General features: G+C 43.9%; 1 protein-coding gene across 1 annotated transcript in view; it reads right to left on the bottom strand.

Annotated features, from left to right (window-relative positions):
- Positions 1 to 1,604: 1,604 nt before the first annotated feature.
- GRIN2B (glutamate ionotropic receptor NMDA type subunit 2B) overlaps positions 1,605 to 19,975 on the bottom strand; it is a gene marked incomplete at both ends in the record, with an annotated part of 298,990 nt that continues 280,619 nt past the window's right edge. Inside the window, 4 exons of the mRNA XM_080913652.1 lie at positions 1,605 to 3,455; positions 6,386 to 6,624; positions 9,087 to 9,274; positions 11,030 to 11,190. Coding sequence (XP_080769778.1) covers positions 1,605 to 3,455; positions 6,386 to 6,624; positions 9,087 to 9,274; positions 11,030 to 11,190 — 2,439 coding nt within the window. The remainder of the gene's footprint in view (positions 3,456 to 6,385; positions 6,625 to 9,086; positions 9,275 to 11,029; positions 11,191 to 19,975) is intronic.

The following is a 19,975-nucleotide window of genomic DNA, read 5'->3' as shown; positions in this document are numbered from 1 at the left end:
ATGTTCATTTCCCTTCTTAATTTTCCAACTTTAAGTGAGGGGGCATCACACCTGCCAGCACCCCCATCCCTGGAGTTTTACACGCACTCGCACGTACACACACACACACACACACACACACACACACACACTTACTGTCGAGTGGTACAATCTGAGCAGGGAACTGGGTTTACAGAAGAGGAAGGCGTCTATCAGAATTACTTGCACTAGTTCAAGTCACATGCCCAGGGAGCCAGACTCCCACTTCATTCTCTCTGGTTTCCAGAGATGGACCCTTGGGGACAAGCTCATTTCTCTTCCCCATGTGTCCCCCAATCCTGGGGGGAGAATTCTCTTGCTCTTTCAGCTCTAGGTTAAGTAAGAAGGGATCAAAGCATTGAAAACGTCCCCCTCTCTCACTAACCCTACTGTAAATGATTAACACATCGCCCTCTCTCTTACCCTACCATAATGACTCTCTTCTTCAAAGCCTTATACGAAGAGCTCTCCCCAAAGCCAGTTAAGGGGTTAAATGCCTGGTAGAGTTTTCTGGAACCTTAGCTCTAAGTATGGATAAAGGACTCATGGTTGTCCTGGTTTCCCTTAAGCCTTAACTGAAAAGTTCTCTGCCCAAGCGGATAGGAAGCATAGGCAACAACTGACATGTTGCCATGGGGGTTGTCTCAGCTCTGTTCATTTTCTTCTGTTGCTTTTTCTGCAATACAAATTCTTCTTTGTCCAGAACTTCTACCTTCACTCAAGAAGGAGAAAGGGAGAGATAGCCCAAATTGGGGTAACCTGGGACATCAGTTTATATATAAGCCAAAAACGAGCATGTTGCTTAAGGATGTGAAAGGAAGCAACCAGTCAAGGTTTCCTTCTCTCTCTATTCAGAGGCACCTGACTACCAGTGGGTGCAAGCATACAGGGACAAATGTGCACACACAAGATTCCAGTGCACCACGGGACACCATAGCAGTGAACTATATCTACTTTTTCGGAAATCTCTCTTCTACCAATGGCCTTTCCCTTTGGTTCACCAACCCATGAGGCTTCTGGAGCTGAAGAAACTTTTTTTTTCTTTTTAATATTTTTGGCTTATATATACACAGTGACTTCCTGCCCTCTGCTTGGTACATGGTCCCTCAACAGATGCCAACCATGCATCAAGAATTCAGTGAAAGCCTCTTCTCTCTTATGAGCAGGAGGTTCAATGGCCTTCCTTAGAACACCTCTGCTTCCTCACCCGAACAAAGGGAACAGTATCAGGAAAGCCTCACTCAAAGTGAATCTCTCAGAGCCCTTCTGCGCTAGGAAGAAGCACACAGGCAGCGCTTCGGTCTCCTCTCCATCCTCCTACACTGAGGCCCGTTCTATCCTCTCATGGGAACAGGAATGGTGGACAGATGCGGGAGAAGAGAACTGCGCGAGGGAGGAGAAATGGTGCTGGCCACGAGGGTTGCCTTCAGTAAGGAACCAGAACTCCAGGATCCCATAGAGAAATTAAAAGAAGAAAAAGCAAATGGGAGCCAAGTTCACCCCCGACTCTTTCCATGACATGCGCACCACGCGGCCCACAGCCCTAGCCCTCCCTTACCCACCTTGACCTCTCTCTCTTCCCTCACTCAGACATCAGACTCAATACTAGAAAGTTTCTCATAAACATGTCCATTGCTGGAGCCATTGAAAGCCCTGGGGTTTTTGTTGTTAGGCACACAGGGGTTGGACTGGTTCCCTATACAAATGTCCTTCTGGAAACGACCTGGCACAGCCCCATGAAGGGCTGACACTACTGGCTTATTGGTGACAAGGGCCCGGAAGTCCGGCCTTGTTTTTGACGCCCCTGCCACCGTGGGCTGCCTGAAGAAGTAGGATTTGCTGCCATGAAGCAAGCACTGGTCATCCCCAAAAGTGGGGATGAAAGGGTTTTGCGTGACCCGGTCAGGGTAGAGCGACTTGCTGAGCATGTAGCCGCTGCCGGGGTTGTTGTGGTGGTGTCCGGCAGTGGGCACTGAGGACTTGTTGGCAAAGGAGCTCTCACCAGCTGGCATCTCAAACATATGGGCGTAGGGGCTCCCATCCATGAATCGGCCCTTGTCTTTCAGGCTCACGCTGCGTGGGGCCAAGGCGGCCTCCTCCTTCTGCAGGTCCACGAAGGTGTCATAGGAATGCTGCCGACGCAGTTTGTTCCGATTCTTCTTCTGGGCCTTGGAATTAGTCGGGCTCTGAGGGTACTTGGTGGTGGAGGCATTGGATGTCACAGCCACAGGGGCAGCCGGCTGGTCCAGTTCCTGCAGGGAGTTGTCCTCGCTGATGTCGTACAGGTTACCAGCCTTCTTGCACGCCTCACACCTGATGCAGGCCTGCCGGCCCGAGTTCTGCCCTGCCACCGTAGAGGAGTAATTGTGCAGCTTGGAGGGACAGCTGCGGCAGAAGTTGCCCCCAGACCGGTCCTCCCACTCCACATTGGTCAGGTTCTTCTCCCAAGGAGCAGGCACCCCGCTTACCACTCCATGCTTATCGCCTGTTCCGTGTTTGAGGTGCGACCTGTTGGTACAAGGTCCCCCTCCACTGACCGAATCTCGCTTGAAGTCATCACTCCGCTCTTTGTAAATGTCAGTCAAGTCCACGTGCTCCCAGTGAGGCGAGTTCTCCTTGGTTCGGAACTGGTCCAGGTAGAAGTCTCGGAGCCCTTCTTTGTCCCTGAAGTAGCGCTTGTGGTCTGGGGAGCGGGGTGGTCGGCGTCGGTAGGCTAGCTCGATTTCATCAAACTCCCTCCTGGATTTAGCCGAGGCTGGCCGCTTCTTTAGACTGTCCTTGTATTGCTGCTTCCTCCTCTTGGCTGCGTTACCCTCGATGTTCCCGTAGGTGACAGTGTGCGTGGAGATGTCTGAGACATCCGATCTAATCAAGTCGTCGTGGCCACCGTAGCGGTCACTCTTGAAAGAGAACTTGCCGTATAGGTCGCTGAGCTGGCTATGTTTGGAAGAGGGCAGGCCGATGTCCAAGGGTTTCTTGCTGATGGACCTGGGCTGGGTCGTAAAGGGTGGGTTGTCACAGTCATAAAGCCCATCAATGGAGCTGGTGCTGCCGATGCTGTGTGGCCGGTGGTGATGGTGATAGTGGTCTTGGTACACGTTGCTGTCCTTCAGCTGCAAGTTGCCAAATGTTCTCTCTACCTCACTAATGTAGTCACTGAACAGGTTTTCCTCGCAGGGTGGGTTATTGTACGACTTGCAGTCTGAGTGGGTGAAGCTACGGCGGTGCTCCGAAATGTCGTAGACGGAGGACTCTCGGCGGATGAAGTCCAGGGCACTCTGAGGGGAACCGTTTACTCCAGACAGGTTGGCCATGTTCTTGGCCGTGCGGAGCAAGCGTAGGATGTTGGAGTGTGTGTTGTTCATGGTGGCAGTGGGGGAGTTCATCACAGATTGGCGCTCCTCTATCGCTACTCCGTGGATACAGCTGTAGATACCCTGAAGGGACACAGGACGGCACTCGTTGAGTTTAGAGAAACCCAAACACAACATAAACAACAGCGCCCTACCATTGAAGAGCTAATGAGGTAAGACAAAGTTAGGAGTATCGTAAGACAGGCAGTGTGCTACGTTCACTGAAAACGTGACTCGAAGCTTGGTTCATGCGGCCCCTTGAATTCAGCCAATTTCATTTCATGAGCTAATGATCACACTGCCATCGGAGAGGGTAGTGATCATACCAGGGGACCATGGCAGTTGTGTCTCAACGCCATACGTGGTCTGTCTTGGATTCTTGTCCTACTTAGGACCCAGAGTCTTACATTTGATAAGAGACCATGATGTAAACATATAAGCAAAAAGTATAAGCAGACTTTTGGAAGCACAGGGTATCTCTCCACAGATGCTAGCTCTTCACTAAGCTCTGGTTGGCCATGCCTGGGTGATGTTGCTCACATGGCTTCTTGTTTCTGACTCTGACCAATTTTGAACAGTTTTTAGAATTTTGATCAGCAAATACCAAGGCAGCAGTGTTGTTCTGTAGCTAAGCATTAACCGAATTCACACAGAGAGTTAGAAAGCCCTGGGGTCAAAGAAGGATTTTCTACTGCTGTGGCCTACACTGTGGGAGGGAAAAATTGGGACAAATATCAAGAGCTCAATATGAATAAATAACTTTCTTGTTGAGGTGTCCCTTTTATTCACCCTTTAACTCTTGGTTTCTTTTTTATAGTCAACATTAGCATAAATAATTAATGTTCTATCAAATTAGTATTGATGAAGGACACCAGGCAAACAGCTGCTTGTTCAGGGCACTGAAGAGCAGCATCCTTGAGACAAGCTGGTTTGCTTTCCTGGGCAGACAGGCTGCCCACATCTACAGCCATGTCGGCCTACTACTCATCTCTCATGTGTTCCCACGAAGGGCAAACTGACTTGGGACTTTCTCCCTGGCAAGATACGGTAGGTGAAGAAGTGGCTTTAAACTGTGTCTTTAATCTAGAAAAGAACATTATCAGAATGGGCAGGGCCGAGAAGAGAAAAGGTCAGAAGGAAAATGGTAACCACGTGGTCAAGAAGTGTCAGGCCTTCTGAGACACAGGTCTTCCTGGAGCGGACTGACTCTACTCCCTGGCTCTTACAGTGGCCAGGAGGAAATGCTAAGTGTGTCCTCTTCTGTGAAGACAGTGTCCATGTCAGAGGGCCATGATTAAGATTTCTCTTTTCTCTCACCTCTCTGACCTCTGGAAAGTGCTGAATAATGGAACCCAAGGCCCAGGGATCAGGAATCCCACAAGTTCCTTTCTCCTGTTCTTATGTGACTGAATGACCTGAACTCACTGACAGCCAGAGAGGAAATGGAGAAATTGTTTGCTTGTTCCCTGTCCCCAAAAACACTACAGGAAAATGACTAGAAAACAAAACAGTTTGATGAGAAATCCATTTTCTTTCATAACTCTATTTGAGTCATATTTACAATGTAATCCTCAATCTTAAAAGGATATGTGAGTTCACCACTCCATGCGTAAGTGTAGATTTCTGTTAAGTTGATATATGATTGGACAGTGGAGGTGGGCAGAGAAAAGGGAGGAAAACAGAAGAACAGGGATTGAAAAAAATCAAGATGGAGCCGGGGAAACCAGGCTTAGATACTGGTGGCTGTAATTGGACATAGGTAGATATATTTAAAGAGATTCTATAGGTCTTTATCTCATGTGGAAGGACAGTTTGTATCTTTGTCTACTAGATGTAATCTTATTGTGTAGAGGGTTTGTGAATTGAGAATTTATTATATAAACCTGTTTGAAAACTTTCTGGGCTTTAGAGTGATGTTTGTGATGGGCAATATGCCAGGGCAGTGATTCCACCCAGGCAGTAGGGCAGGTGGGGTGAACTGCTTGGAAAGAAAATTGTGTGGAGGGTGTATCATGCAGACCGAGTGACAGAGTCTGTGTGCACGGCTCCATACTAAAAGCAGCATTACTAGAGTGAGACCACAGGGGCCAATAAAGAGATGAGCCAGGTGCTATTTAATATTTATTGCAACAAGTGACTCCCTTCAACTATATCAACAAAATCAGAAGAATTCTAGTCTTTAAAAACTTCCCTCTGTGACTTAAGGTTCATATATCTGTTTTTCTAATACCTTCCTTTGAATCAGAAATGAAGGTGATCTCTAAATAAAGAATGACCTGGATTCTTACTCCTTTTAATACATTTTTTGCAATATATAGATTCATTAAATATATATACATATGTGTGTGTGTCTGTGTGTGTGTGTGAATCAAGACTTGGGTTCAGTTAGACTCTTTCAAATGTTATTTATACCTGTACACCACAGACACACACACACACACACACACACACACACACACACACACATGCAAACACATGTATGCACGTGATCCTCCTGCCGTAGTCTCTCTGTGATGGTATTTACTATAGGCATATGTCATCATGTCCACCCTTTAGGCTCTTTAATTTCCCTACTTCACATGTGTCTAAAATATAGAAACAGTAAAAACACACTAATAATATGTCTTTGTGTGCTAGAATAAGTTATGTGACACTCTGCTATTTAAGAGAAAGATCTGGTTCCTACCCCAAAGGATCAATTGATTAATGCAGCCTATACAAGAATCAATTAGTGGTGATATAAGAAGCAAATGGGAAATTTTTCTATTTTGAGAGAGCTACCGTTTTTGATAGAAACTCAAGAGTCCAAAATGGAAGGAATGAAACATAACGCCATCTATCTTAGGAACACTCGAAATTCTCTTACACAGACTCTTAGGGACGTGCCCATGATATGGCTTTATGGTTTAGCTACATAAGGGTAGAGCAAGCACCCTCTTGGGTCTCTCTGCTCAGCACAGAGCAAGGCTGAACTGTCTTCAGCAAGCTTCGAATACCTTGATCAAAACACTTACTCTGCTGATGGAGAAGACCATGCCAGGCTTGCCAGAACAGACGCCCATGAAGCAATGCCGGAACTGCCAATAGAACAGATGTTCACAGATGAAGGTGATGAGACTGAGGGCCATAGCTGCCCCCAACATATAGAAGACGCCCGCCATGTTATCGATGTCCAGCTGGCTGCTCATCACCTCGTTCTTCTCATTGTGGCAGATGCCAGTGAGCCAGAGAGCTTCCAGTTCTTCCATCTCCCCTAGAACGAGGACAAGGAGACAGATAAAGGATGGATGGGGAGAAGGGTAGGGAAAGAAGGCAGGGAGTTGAAGGAGAACATAAAAGCATGACAGAAGGGGACAAACACAAAAAGAGAAAAAGAATACTTTGTATTAATACCTTTGCGTCTTAACTCATCAACTAAGTATTCAGTGGAAATGTGATGAATAGAACTACAGGTAAAGACAAGGACATGGGACTTCCCTGTGGCTCTCCTTCATCCAGTGCAAATTAGCAGCTCAGTGCTTGGTATTATATACAATATGCCCTGCAAGGAGCATGAGTTCAAATTAGTGAGAACAGTTTTGGGGCGTAGCAGTCAATTGGGGTTTTATGAGAGAGAGAGAGAGAGAGAGAGAGAGAGAGAGACAGACAGACAGACAGACAGACAGAGACACAGATAGACAGTGACAGAAAGAACACAAACTTAAGAGTGGGAATGGATTTTATTCCATATTGTATTTAAAGGCATTCCAGACTGTGAGTGTAGCATAATCACCAACGAAGAAATAGGGAAGTAGATGCTCATTTAGGAAGAGGCAAAAAAAATAGTTCAAGCAGAGTAACCCTCAGGAAAGATAGCTTAGTAAAAGAATTCTGACTTCAAACACTTTGCCCTTTATTTTATAGACAATGGGGACAACATAAACAAGTAAAACTCTTGGAATTATACAGGGCCAATTAGATTGAGGAAGAAGAGGCGGAAAGAGATTGAGAGAGAGGTCAAATCCCTATGGTCTCTCAGAATTACAGATGTCACATAGAGAAAAAATTGGAAACCCAAAAGAGGAGGAAGCTGGAATGAAGCACAGGCATCCCAACCTGCCTCCTCTCAACTTTGCTTAAAGGGACACAGACTTCTCCAGTTGTGTCAGAATCTTGCTTGCTACCACTAAACACTAGTCAGTAGAAATGTAGAAATCTCAGACAAAAAAAAAAAAAAAAAACCAGAACAAAAGTAAAAACAAAAACAAAAAAAAAAAAATGAGAAACCCAAACAAAACAACAGACAGAAAACAAAGAAAGAAAGAGAATAATTATGTGCTCTAGAATGTCACTAATTTACACGAATAGAATTCTGGTTTGGTAAAATTTTGTATTTGCATTGTACAATGAAACCCAAAATCCTCTCTACTGGCCTTCTTCCTAATAGAATCGGGACCCATTTGTCTCTGACTACTGGGTACACCAGCATAGATTAATCACTCTAGCTATGAACACCTTCTCTTTCTTAGAGGAATCTACTCACATTTTTTTCTTTGATTAAACAATGCTTTCTCTAACTAGTGTAGCAGCCAGATTCAGGTGGAATGTGGAAACCTACCCTGGGCTTTGTGTCTGATGTCTTCCCCAACAGAAAATGCCCTACATCCCTAACTGACGGACCCACATGGCTGATGGACTGGGGAACCATGCAGAGTGAAGATCATCTGTATCTACATTAGTTTGTGTGTGAGGGTTGTGGGTAGAGTGCTTTGGCCGAGGACATGAAGAGAAATGCAGAAGATAGTGGTTGGATGAGATACATTTCTCAATGTTCATCCCGTCACCAGAAAGACATGAGAAGTGCCTTCTGGTATCTACATCTGAGGATCCTTGCCCTCCACCTCTGCAGCCAGAAGTTATGGCAGGACAGAGTGAAGAATGCAGAAACTGACATACATCTATTTTTCTTTCATCCCTCCAGGAATAGAAAGGGTACCCCCTTACATCTGTCTGGTGTTGTATCACATGTATGGTGACATCTGAAACATATAACTGCAGTCCACTTCATTCCTGAAGGTTTCAATATCTCACACAATCTTCAAATGTACCCTTGTCACCAACTACTTTAATCCCTTCCCTCATCTTTACCCAGTACAGGTTAAAGCATGTCTCCTTGTAATTAAACATATTAAACCCCCTACTTTCTGGTAGCTTAGGGTGTGACTTTGAAATTGGGTCATTGCAGATGTAAATAATTATGGTGAAGGCACACTGGAAAACAGCAGATCCCTTATTCCATGTGATTGGCCTCAAGAAAAGGGCGCAGAGAGAGGGGGGGATACAGAAGAAAGACATTCACCCAGGTAGAACGAAAGCAGAGATCTTAGTGGTGCTTTCCCAAGTCAAGAAACAGCAAGTAGAACCATCAAGAAGAGAGCACCAAGAAGAGCCATCGAAAGCCATGCAGCAAGCACACAGAGGATTCTTCCTCATTACTTCCAAGTGATGCTGACTGTATTGATACTTGTAGTGCCCAAAACTTCAACACAATGAATTCAACTGTTTATGCCACTCCATTCCTATCATTTGCTATGGCAACCCTAGGAATCTAAAAAGTGCTCTCCCATTTTACCATATCCTGTGACACGCTGCCTGGATACATAGAGAATAAAGGTGGCTATTTCAGAACAGCTATTGGCTGAGGCCAAGTGGACACTCTCTCTTTCTTTCACTCACCATCTCCAAACAGCTGCAGGATGGCAAGGTCCACCTGGCGCTTCCACCCAGAGTCTTTTTGGATAGCAATGCCATAGCCTGTAGAAGCAAAGACCTTGCCACTGCCAATGGTCACCAGCTTGCAGCCTTCGTCTCTTCCCGCCATGTAGTTGAGCACGGCAGCGTCATAGATGAATGCATCAAGCTTCCTGCATGAGAAAGAAGCGAACCAACAAATACCAAAGAGGAAATTACATGACAACACTACCTACTGGGCCATCTATGTGAAGTGGGAGGGTTTCAGAAGCTATGTGGAGGGCTGGCTCACAGTAAGGCTCAAGTGGGACTATTGTCAGAGTCTGAAGCCTGCATCCCAGGCTGCTCTTGATGGGGACTTCAGGTTGAAAGGAGTTGTTTCTTTTTTTCCCCCTCCCACCAGGAGTGATAAGAATGTAAGTTGGGCCCGAGGCCAACTCATAAGCTGTGTCTGAAAAGGAGAAGGAGTAAAAGGGAATCAATAAAAATAATAACAGAAATAATGAAAAGTAAGCACCACAATGATAACAAATAGCACGGGTAAGATTTATATAACACTTTTCATTTCTCAGTTCATTACGGTCCAGAGTGGGGGGGAAAGTGTAGGTGTATATGTTTCAGTAGATATGTGGCTATTTCGGTGGTCAGAAAGACTTATGCATTCTCTTATGCTTTGTGACTCTGCTTTGAGGGGCCATCCTGGTGACAAGCTTGCGGGAGAACAAATGTGAAGTGGTGTATGAGACCAAGGTCTTCCAAATTCCTAAGCCTACATGCACATCTCATGAGACATTGGGCTTTTGCAAAGAAGGGATGCATAGAGAAAAGATGAGGGCTAAGAGCAAGAAAGCATGCACCCCTGTTTCCAAACATTTCCACAGAGAAAGGCTGAGGGAGCAGCTCAGATAAAGCCATGCAAATAGCAGGTATGAAAGTGATCAGGACATGCAACCCTGCAGGATAATTTCAGGCTAGGGAGATTTGTCACTCCTCAAGAAAATAGAAAAGAATTTTCTTTTCTACAAAACAAACAGACAAACAAACAAATAAAAAACCAAGCCCCTTTTGACATGACAAGCAACAGAACAGTTCATAAAATGCATCATATAAAATGTAGGTTGGTAGCATGCCCAAACAGCAAACACCCAGTATAATCGAGAACTATGAGTATACCACAGTTTAAACTACCCAGAGCTCTCCTGCCCTAACCTCAGATCCCGTCTTCTGAAACCTGTTGTGACTTTGCTCATAGCAGTGAGATTGAATGCCACCAAACTCTAAATGGCCACAAATCTAGGTGGTACTTGGAGATCTTGAGGTGCAAAGGTGGCCAGAGGTTATCCTCAGTCGTCACAGATCAGAGGGAGACTGCTGTATGACCCACAATGCTCGAGCGCTGGTCATCCTTCACAGCTCTGGCTTTTTTCAACAAAAGGACAAGTGTGTCCTGAGAGCTACATCGGCAGCTTGTGAACAAACACACACTGGACACAGAGAATGGCTGTGAAGAGTGACAATCAAAGCTGAAATTGGGGGTCAACCAACACATTCCTACTTGTTGCCATCTACAAATATTTGCACACGTCCTGCTTTATTTCTCCCTTGTCCATAGACCTCAGAATTGTCTGTCACACATCTTAGACTATAGATCATGTGTGACAGATATGTTGAGCTGTCTCCTTCACTCTTCCTTTCTAGTTTTCTATCTGTCTCTTTTCCACTCTAGGGCCACATTCATGCAAGCAGAAAACAATTTGCAGGATGATACAGAGAAGCAAGTAACAGCATAGGAACTCTTGTACAGTGGTTGGAATGATGCCATCAAATTTGACTTGGAAACAGTCTTTGATTTAATGAGTATAGCTCCAATTTAATCTGTGTCTAATGAATGTGAGAAACATATCACTCAGCTTGGAGGCCGTTCTTACCCTGTTTTCAGGGAGAGCAATGCATCATCTACACCCCTTTGGTTGAACTTTCCCATGTAGGCATGCATTTCTGCATAGTTATTACGAATATTCCTCTCTGTGCTGCCATTGGGCACAGTCCCAAAGCGGAAAGGAGGTGAGAAGTCATTAGGTCTCTGGAACTGGAGAGAGAAAGAAAGAGAAAGAGAGAGACAGACAGAGACAGAATAAAGAAGAAATGCTTTAGAAAAATGTGAGGAGACATTAAGTCAGCATTAGTGAGTTTATAATGGAAAGGAGCTATAATTCACCAAACACATTAGCCCTCACCCAGGAGCAGTAATTGCCTTCGAGAAGTGGACTTCAGTTCAACTCAATTTAATATGTATTGTTGAGAGATTTCCATTTGCTCAGTCCCGAGTTTAATTTGCAACCCTGTGTGCTCCTTCTGGGCATACGACACAATACCAGTGATGATGGGCCTGAAAGTGGTGTGATATAGTTTGTGGTAGATTAGTCACTTTTATTTCCAAAAATTGTCTCAAATCTGCACCCAGGCCTCTTAATTCAGAGGGCCAAACACATTGTCCATGTACAATTAAGGTCACACAGCATTACAGTCATGAAGATAATGTTTGAATATTGAATATATTTTGCTAGGAAATTTTTTGACATTTAAAGCACTGAAAATTCTGTTGATCCTACACCAACTATTGGATAACACACAAATCCCATGTCATCTTAGCTATGTTTCCGTCTTGCTTAAATTCCGAGAGAGTATCTCCAATGCCTAGCACCGGAATTTAAATTTCTTGGATTCTGTCGCTATGACATCAGCGCTATTCCTAACTACTACCCTACAATGAGTTGGGTCTTAATGATGCTTCCCAAGCACACAATTTGACCATTTGGATTTCCACAGCCTCCTCAAATCCATCTTTTAACACAAACTCACCTTTCTCTTTGGGCCAATTCATGTCCTCCATTTTAAAATATAGCTCAAAGCAACTGCTTTGGGAAACCTCCTGCGAATTTTTCTCTTCTATCAAGTTGACCCCAAAATGGTCCCTCAGTACTTGTGATTCTGGTTTAAGTACTGGATTCATACTATAAATGCAATACTTTCCCTAAATCTACCGGCTAAGTACTGAGAACTACACTTTCACATGGTCATGAATAGTTTAACCTTGAGGTTAAAACAGCTATGATGCCTAGCTCTGTCACTTACTACTTAATGACTGTGGTCATCACCAGAAAAGATGTACCATTTTCTCTTCCATGATAAGGAGTTGATGATGCTCACTTTTCAAGAATGAGAAATATTTGGCACAGCACCTCTGACACACCATATAGGGTTGCCTGACACAGCCCAGGTCACTTGGTTAGAGAGTGGCCAACTGAGAAAATGCCTGCAGCACATTGTGCTGTAGGCAAGTCTATAAGGCATTTTCTTGATTCATGATTGATGTGGGAGGGTCCAGTCTACTACACTAGGTGGTGCTGGATTTATCAAAACAAGCAGGCCTGAACAAGAAATGGAGAGCAAAACAGTAAGCAGCACTCTTTCATGGTTTTTGCTTCAGTCCCTACTGCTGTAGTGTCTCCCTTTGCTTCCCTCATTGATGGACTATGATTGGTCCATGTAAAGCAAAAAAGCCCTTTCTTCCCATACTCCCTTTGGTTATGGCCTTTATCACAGCAATAGAAAGCAAATCAATACAGTAGATGCTCAGTAACTGATCCCATATTGTTCTAAATTCATGTTCATTTTAGTTTTGTTTTGCTGATAAACAGCAGACTGGCTACCTGGGGTTCTTGTCCTGTAAGTATGCCTAAGGTGACACAGAATATGTGTATAAAGCTGTCCCTTGGTATAGAGAGGACACAGAAGGTGTTTAAAGTGTTCTGGGTTTCAATACTCTTATCTGTTACCTTGGAGCTGCATTTAAAAACCTAGCCCATCCGCCTGGGGTCTACTGAACTTTAAAAGTAGCCCAGGTTCTGTGGTCATTGTTCTCCTCAGAATGTGAGGGCTTCGTGGGCCATAGATTCTCACAGCACAAGCAGCCATTATAGCTGCAGTAGCTGCTCCTGTCAGCCACCGTTGAGGGTTGAGTCAGAGTCACATGCTGTTGTGGTTGGGATATTTAGGTGCCACATCAAAAAGAGACTCTCAAACTGGGAAACTCTCCTCTTGTGACCAGCATGTTTTGTACCATTAATAGCCTCTTTTTTTAAGGGGTTACATTTTTTAACCAAATAAACTTAGAAGAGTCAGAATTTTAGCGCTGAGTTGTCTCCTCAAAGGGACCCAGTGAGGGTCACTTGCTCACTGTCACCCTGAGGTGGTGGTGGCAAATATCATCAGCGTTTTCCCCTGGCCTAATTAAGAATGACTTCTCATGATGCCTGGCAGAGAGCAAGCTTACAGTAAACAAGGTTATGCTTTAATAGAAGAGACAGACACTAGAATACTTCACACATCACTGTCAAATGTAACTCCTCGGAAATGTGAGGAGACCCATCCCCTCAATCCGGAGCAGGGTGGATGGCACAGGAGGCGGTGGCCCCTGTAGTCATGAACTCTCTGTCACTGGTAAATCTGCGCTGTGCTAAGACAATGACAGTGACCACGAACATTGACTAAGACATGGCAGGTCCCACAATAGTTTCTGAAGTATTGCTAAAAACTGGGATTACATCCAATTCAGGTCTAATCTCACCGAGGTATTTGGAAAACTTAATGCACACAAGATACACACGACTTTTGATTAATCAAATAGAATCCCATGCCCAGGGTTCAGGGTTCGCACTTCCTGGTGGAGCTACAGGCCTAGAGTCTCTACATTCTCTTACAATCATATCCATGGTTACATAAAACATAAAAAAAAAAATGGATCTAGAAGAGCAGACACAATTTTCAAGGAGAGGGGCAAACCTGGGGGAATTTGAAGACTTCCAGGAGCTCCAGCGACATGGCGTTGGGGAGGCTGTCAGAATGGAGCAGCCCACAGACATGCACATGGGTGGTGTGAAGGCTACTCAGGGGAGATAAACTAGTTGTCAACAAACGGAGTGAGGTAATCAGATGTTCATGTACAAAATAAACCTTACTCCTCTCCCCACAAAATCAATAGCAATTACACCAAACTTGTAAATGTTTCAGGAGAAAAAATGTATGAGAACACTTTGGCAGCCTAGAGTTAGATGAAGACCATGTATCACATGTTCAGTCCGCCAACAGAGGGAAATAAAGAAAAATTAAAGGTCATCAAAATTCAGAACTTCTCTTTAAAAGATGCAGTTAGGATTATGAGAAGGTAAGCCACCAGCTGGGAGGAAGTATCTGAAAATGAATTAAAGTGATTTAAAAAACAAATTAGATAGTGGCAGAGTAAGACTTACATCATTTAGGCACCATCCCTGAGCAAATAACCAGAGAAAACAAACCCGATTGAAATGTGGACAAAATTTAGGTTGGAGGCAATTTGGTTTAAATTCAGCCCTTTCTTACGCCTGTTGTGGGAACATGAACACCAGCAAGGTACTTAGCCTTGCAAAATTCCATTTCTTTTTCTGGAAATATCATTTTAATACCTAAGATAGTACATAAGAAAGCACTCAACACTGTAAGAAAGCTCAAAAAACTGTTAGGTTCTTCTGTGGCAATGAACTTCTGTCCTGTGTGAGGCAGTGTTCCCTCAATTGAAAAGTCTTGTTCTCCAATCTGCCCCTTAAACTAGGCCAGTCTGGGGGCCTAAAATTAGCCAGAAGAGAGGCAAGAAGCAAGCTGGCCTTCTCTTTTGAAAATTCTTGTTCAGCTCAATGGGAGGTTTAAATGCAATAGGTCTTTAAAAACATTCAGTGGACCTTGAATGTAACTAAAATTCACATTCACAGGGAACAGTTAGTATGCCTAAGAAGACCATAGGGAAGAAGGAAAAGAAAACTCCCAAATGCCTTGATATTCCAATAAAGGTCCTTGTAATAAAACTCACCCCAAGATATAAGACCCTACTGTTTAACCTTGGTGACAATCAATGGTCTCTGGGGTGTGGAAGAGGGATTAAAATGTATACTGTGAGGAATCTAAATTAGAACACAGAAGACCATGACAAATAATTTTTAAAAAATTATGACTTCAATAAGCCAGGGAGAATAATAATTAGATTTGAAAACTCTGATTTCAAAACGGTGAATTAAAAAAATGGCATTTTCTAAAATTAATCACCTTTGACCACTGGAAAACATAGATCCAGTTATCGACATGAAAGTGCAGGAGGGGGAGAATCTTCAGGGATCATGCCCATTTCACAGATGAAGACACCAAAGTCCTGAAGAGGTCAAGGGTATTGTTCCAGGCTGTGCAAAGGAGAAACAAGGTGGCATCTCTGGTGTCAGCTGGGATGTTGCTGAGAGTCATTTTGCCCTGGCTTCCTGGGCAATGAAGCCATGTGTGTTAAGTAGGGTCCCCTGGGAGGCCCTTCTTCCCTTTCCAGGGTCACAGTTGTTGGCTCCCATCCTCTCCACTGGATCAAACACTTGCTCCTGGCAAGGACTGGGAACTCACAGCAGTATGTGGGGTAACACAGGGGCAGAATGTCAAGAGAATTATAATCTCACTTGCTCTTCCAGAAGAGCAATGCATCAGAATTCAGCACCCTGAGCCTCCCACATCAGGGCCTCAGTCTTGATGACCTTAAAGTGAATTCCTCTTGACAGTCAATCATGCAAAGGAGAGACGTCAGAGGACCAAGGGCAAAGGCTTTCACTTTCAAATGATCCTTCCATTAGTTTTTGGGGTCCTTTGGCTGCCACCACCCCATGAAAGAGTCTTTCATAGAGCTTGTAGCCAAATAGATAGATAGATAGATAGATAGATAGATAGATAGATAGATAGATAAGTAGGAACAAGGGGAGGACCAGTCCAGTTTGTTTTCTTGCCGTCAACTAAATATGACAGTTGATTTTCCTAAGTACAGGGCTCTGTTAATCTAGTAATAATAACCACACTAATTCAACACCTATGAATGTGCTGTGAATTAGCACATCATTTTCTTTATTTGTGGTAATTAGAATACACCAGTTTGTTTGGAAAATATTTACCAAGCATCTATTAGTAGAGTGGATTGTATTAAGAAATAAAGAAAAGACAAACAAACAAAAAAAATATCAGGCCATTTCTAGGAGCCAAGCTCCTGAGAGAGTCAGAAAGGTAAGTGTTCTCTGCCATTGACTTCCTGCACAGTCTTTTATCTATATTTGTATTCAGAAAGTATTTACTTTCTGTAGACAAGGTTCTAGGTGTAGGGGATTTGGCCTTGCAGAATACCTGGCCGAAGTTCATACCAAAGAAGGGTGATGACTAACATATATATATATATATATATATATATATATGACTAACACATATATATATATACATATATATACATGCATAGATACATATATATGTATTTCGATGTACACTCACATATGTGCATGTGTGTGCTTTGAATATGTGGTAGGCTAAAGTTGTCCACACACATTTTGTTATTCTTCCATCAAGAGGGAAGCCTATGTTCCTTCTCCTAGGCTGAGCAGATGAGTTAACATCAAAAGAGAAACATCGCCCTGAGACTTCTGAGCTTGGGAAGTGAGTATGTGCTTTTACAGACTCTTCTGTGGCCTTCCAGAACCTCATACCAAGGGAAGGCTTTTAGCATATAGGGAGTCCTATATCTCTACTCTTGGGCCCAATACCAAGCCCCAGTCTCCAGGCCACCAAACTGGAGACAGCACCTGTCTGTGGGTGCTCCTGACTGCAGCCCTAGCTGGTCTCTCTGCTCTACCCATTCCTGCCAGCACACCAGAAAAGTCACTAAAGCCATTGTGGTCCCTCAAGCCCAGCCAGGTCTAGCTCTACCCTTAGGTGAAGATCTGGTGACTCTATCCTTGCCACATAAAATAGAAGACACACTCAACCAGGCTTTACCCAGATGTTTGACCCCTAAGACAGTGAAACACAGTGAAGCAGTTCTTGCTTTGAGAATGTAAGGAATGGGGTCCGAGCACAGCAACGAATCACCGGTGAATGTGGAATGTTTCAGGACAAGACACACCCCCTTTAACTGGATAGTTTCCAGTGGAAAGCCATTTGCAAATTCCTCAGGGTCTCTGGAAAGAGGAAGTTCTGAAACCAACACCCCAAATCTCCTCAAGGCATATGGCCTCTGTTGTTCTGACCCTGAGACCTTTTGCTCACTGGCCTGTCACCTGTCCTTAGGAGGCCAACAGGAGGTCAACTGCAGCTAAGTCTGGCGAGTGGCATCTCACAGGGAGAGTAGCTCAACTGAGATGAAGGCGTTGGGCAAGTGCCGTTCACGGTCGAGACAAGCCTGAAAATGGCTCTTCTCCTTCCGTCTCTGTGCTCAGCAGATGCTGATTAGTGCCAACCAGAGTTGTGACCTTGAGAAGCTGCAAACTGGACACTTTGCTCACAGCTGTCCTGCTTGTGATGAAGGAGCTGGGGGCTTTTGTCTTTAGAGCGTGACAATCCTACACATAAATAATTCATCCCGATACTTCTGACTCTACATATGAATCACAAAGAGAATCAATGCCCTAGTGCCATTCAGCCCTTCTAGGCCCTCAGCAAAAGTAGATGGGTGGGTTCTTCATGCAGTCTGTGTACAGTTAGGAACTCTATAGTAGCCCTCTTCACCTATCCTGAATTCTGCTCACCATCCCTGTTAATGTCACCATCCCCCCATCCTCCACAGTTCTTCCAAACCATTGACTTTGGCATCATTATTATCATCCTGAGCATGTCTATGAATCTTAACCTTACATTAGATCTTGTCTCCAGCACTGTCAAGATACAATGTAATTCCATCACCCAAAAGAACTCATGGCACTCCTCTATAGACCTCCCCTGACCCCTGACACAGTGACCTGTTCTCTCTTCTATATTACCCAGGAGGATTAAACCAAACTACCATACTGCTTACACCCATATATTCCCATTTATTATTGATAACTATATACAAAGACTGTTTCAAAAGCTAGGAGGGGAAACTCACCAAAGCAAGCAAACCATAATAATAATAATAATAATAATAATAATAATAATAATAATAATAATTAAAAGAAAGATGATAGCAGTAAACTTGGGAGAGATGTGACATGCGGATGGTCTGTTAGCAGTGGAGGACAATGCAGTTCTAAAATGTTATGTCTATATATTGCCTCAAGGTACAAAGATCTATTCCAGTTTGAACTCTTCTATTCGGAAATGTGGGTATCAGTGCAGTCCCTCAAGACCCCACTCAAGGGTCAATGTGGCAGTGGAGACAATGGTAAATTATACAATGAGATTCCTCACCAGCCTTAAAGTGACAGTATGGAATGGAGGCAGAAGGAGCAAATGATCACCCAGGGACTGTGGAGATGGACCGGTAGGCAAAGTGCCTGTTGTGCAAGCCCAAAGACCTGAGTTATGATCCCAAGAACCCATGTAAAAACCTAGGGTGATGGTGCTGAACTCCTAAACCTCACTACTAGGGGTACAGAGAATAGAAATAGGCAAATGCCTGAAGTAGGGTCAGACTAGTGGAGTCCTTAGGCTTCATGCTAATGAGGTAGCCTCTCTCAAAGAAAATAAAATGAAGAGCAATGGAGGAAAGAGGCTATACCGACCTAGGGCTTCAACACATAAATACACCCATGTGCATATGCACACACACACACACGCACACACACACACACACACAGAGACTCCAAACATGTATGCATGAAAGAAGATTGGTTAGCTGGCTCTTCTCCCTGATCACACCATCATTCTAGAAGGCTTCTTCAGAGTTCTGAATGCTATACTGCTGGGGAAGAAGAGCTCCACTTCTCTGGTTTAGTGTGGAATGGCAAATCACCTTAAAGGCTTCAAAGAAAGGAGGTAAGGGAGGGACAGGATTCTCTATCTCATAGCATCATTCTCTGCTGAGGCTTTTAGGGAACAAAACGCCAGCTCTTCAAGTTTCTCAAGACTAGAAAATTACCAGATTTCCTCACAACAAGGATCTTGATTCAGAAATTCAATGATTTGTTTGGAATTTGCTAAAAATTTAAACAAAGATTTGTTTCTATGTTTACCACATCAATTTTATTGACTATGTCTTCACCTGTCCCCTGAGGTTTTATGTGTTTAGCAAAATCTGGGTCTTGCCATAAAATACCATTATTGATATTATTAGGTGGATAAGTCCCAGGTATGTGTTTGAGCTTTGAAGAACAATAGAGATGTTCAACATCATATGTTAACTTGGAGTAATGATAGTTTAGCATCGATAGCATCTAACACTTGTCCCAGCACACACTAGGTACTCTACAACTTGTATGTGGCTAGTCATTAATTTTTTTGTTAAGCCCATGAGGTAGACATTCTTATTCCTACTTCATGGGTAAGGATGCTAACACCTGATAGATAATTTTGGCCAATCCTTGCAGCTAGGTGAGGACAGAGAAAGAACTGAAACAGACTCCTCACACCTAACCCTAAGTCACATCACACCATTCCACACAGACAGAATACAGGTTCAGAAAAGAGACTGTCTCAAGAATCCAAAGACCAGAGGAGCATGACAAATTCCCAGTGGCAAATAGAAAAAGGGAGGGCTGTGGAGACTTAGAGCACACAAGAAATGTCATGGTGGGGTTAGAGCTTGGGTGGTTTAACCCTTACACACTGGCCATGATTGACTAGGTAAGGGGCTTGCGGAAGACATCCTAGCAAGTAGGCTCTGGTGAACAAAGACAACATGGCCCATGCCCATGAGCACATTGGGTATGCTGAAGGTGAAAGGAATGTCGGTATGTGTAAACATGATGCATGAGTGTGTTACCTGCATGGAGACCACTGCTTGAACACAGTGACTGACCAGGCTAGAGAAAGACACAGCGTTTAGGTGAATTAGAACTCAGTGTTAAGGTAAT

The sequence above is a fragment of the Micromys minutus genome, assembly GCF_963924665.1.
Source record: "Micromys minutus genome assembly, chromosome: 3".
Classification (NCBI taxonomy): domain Eukaryota; kingdom Metazoa; phylum Chordata; class Mammalia; order Rodentia; family Muridae; genus Micromys; species Micromys minutus.
The sequence above is the reverse complement of the archived record's forward strand: the minus strand, read 5'-3'. Positions and strand labels throughout refer to the sequence as shown.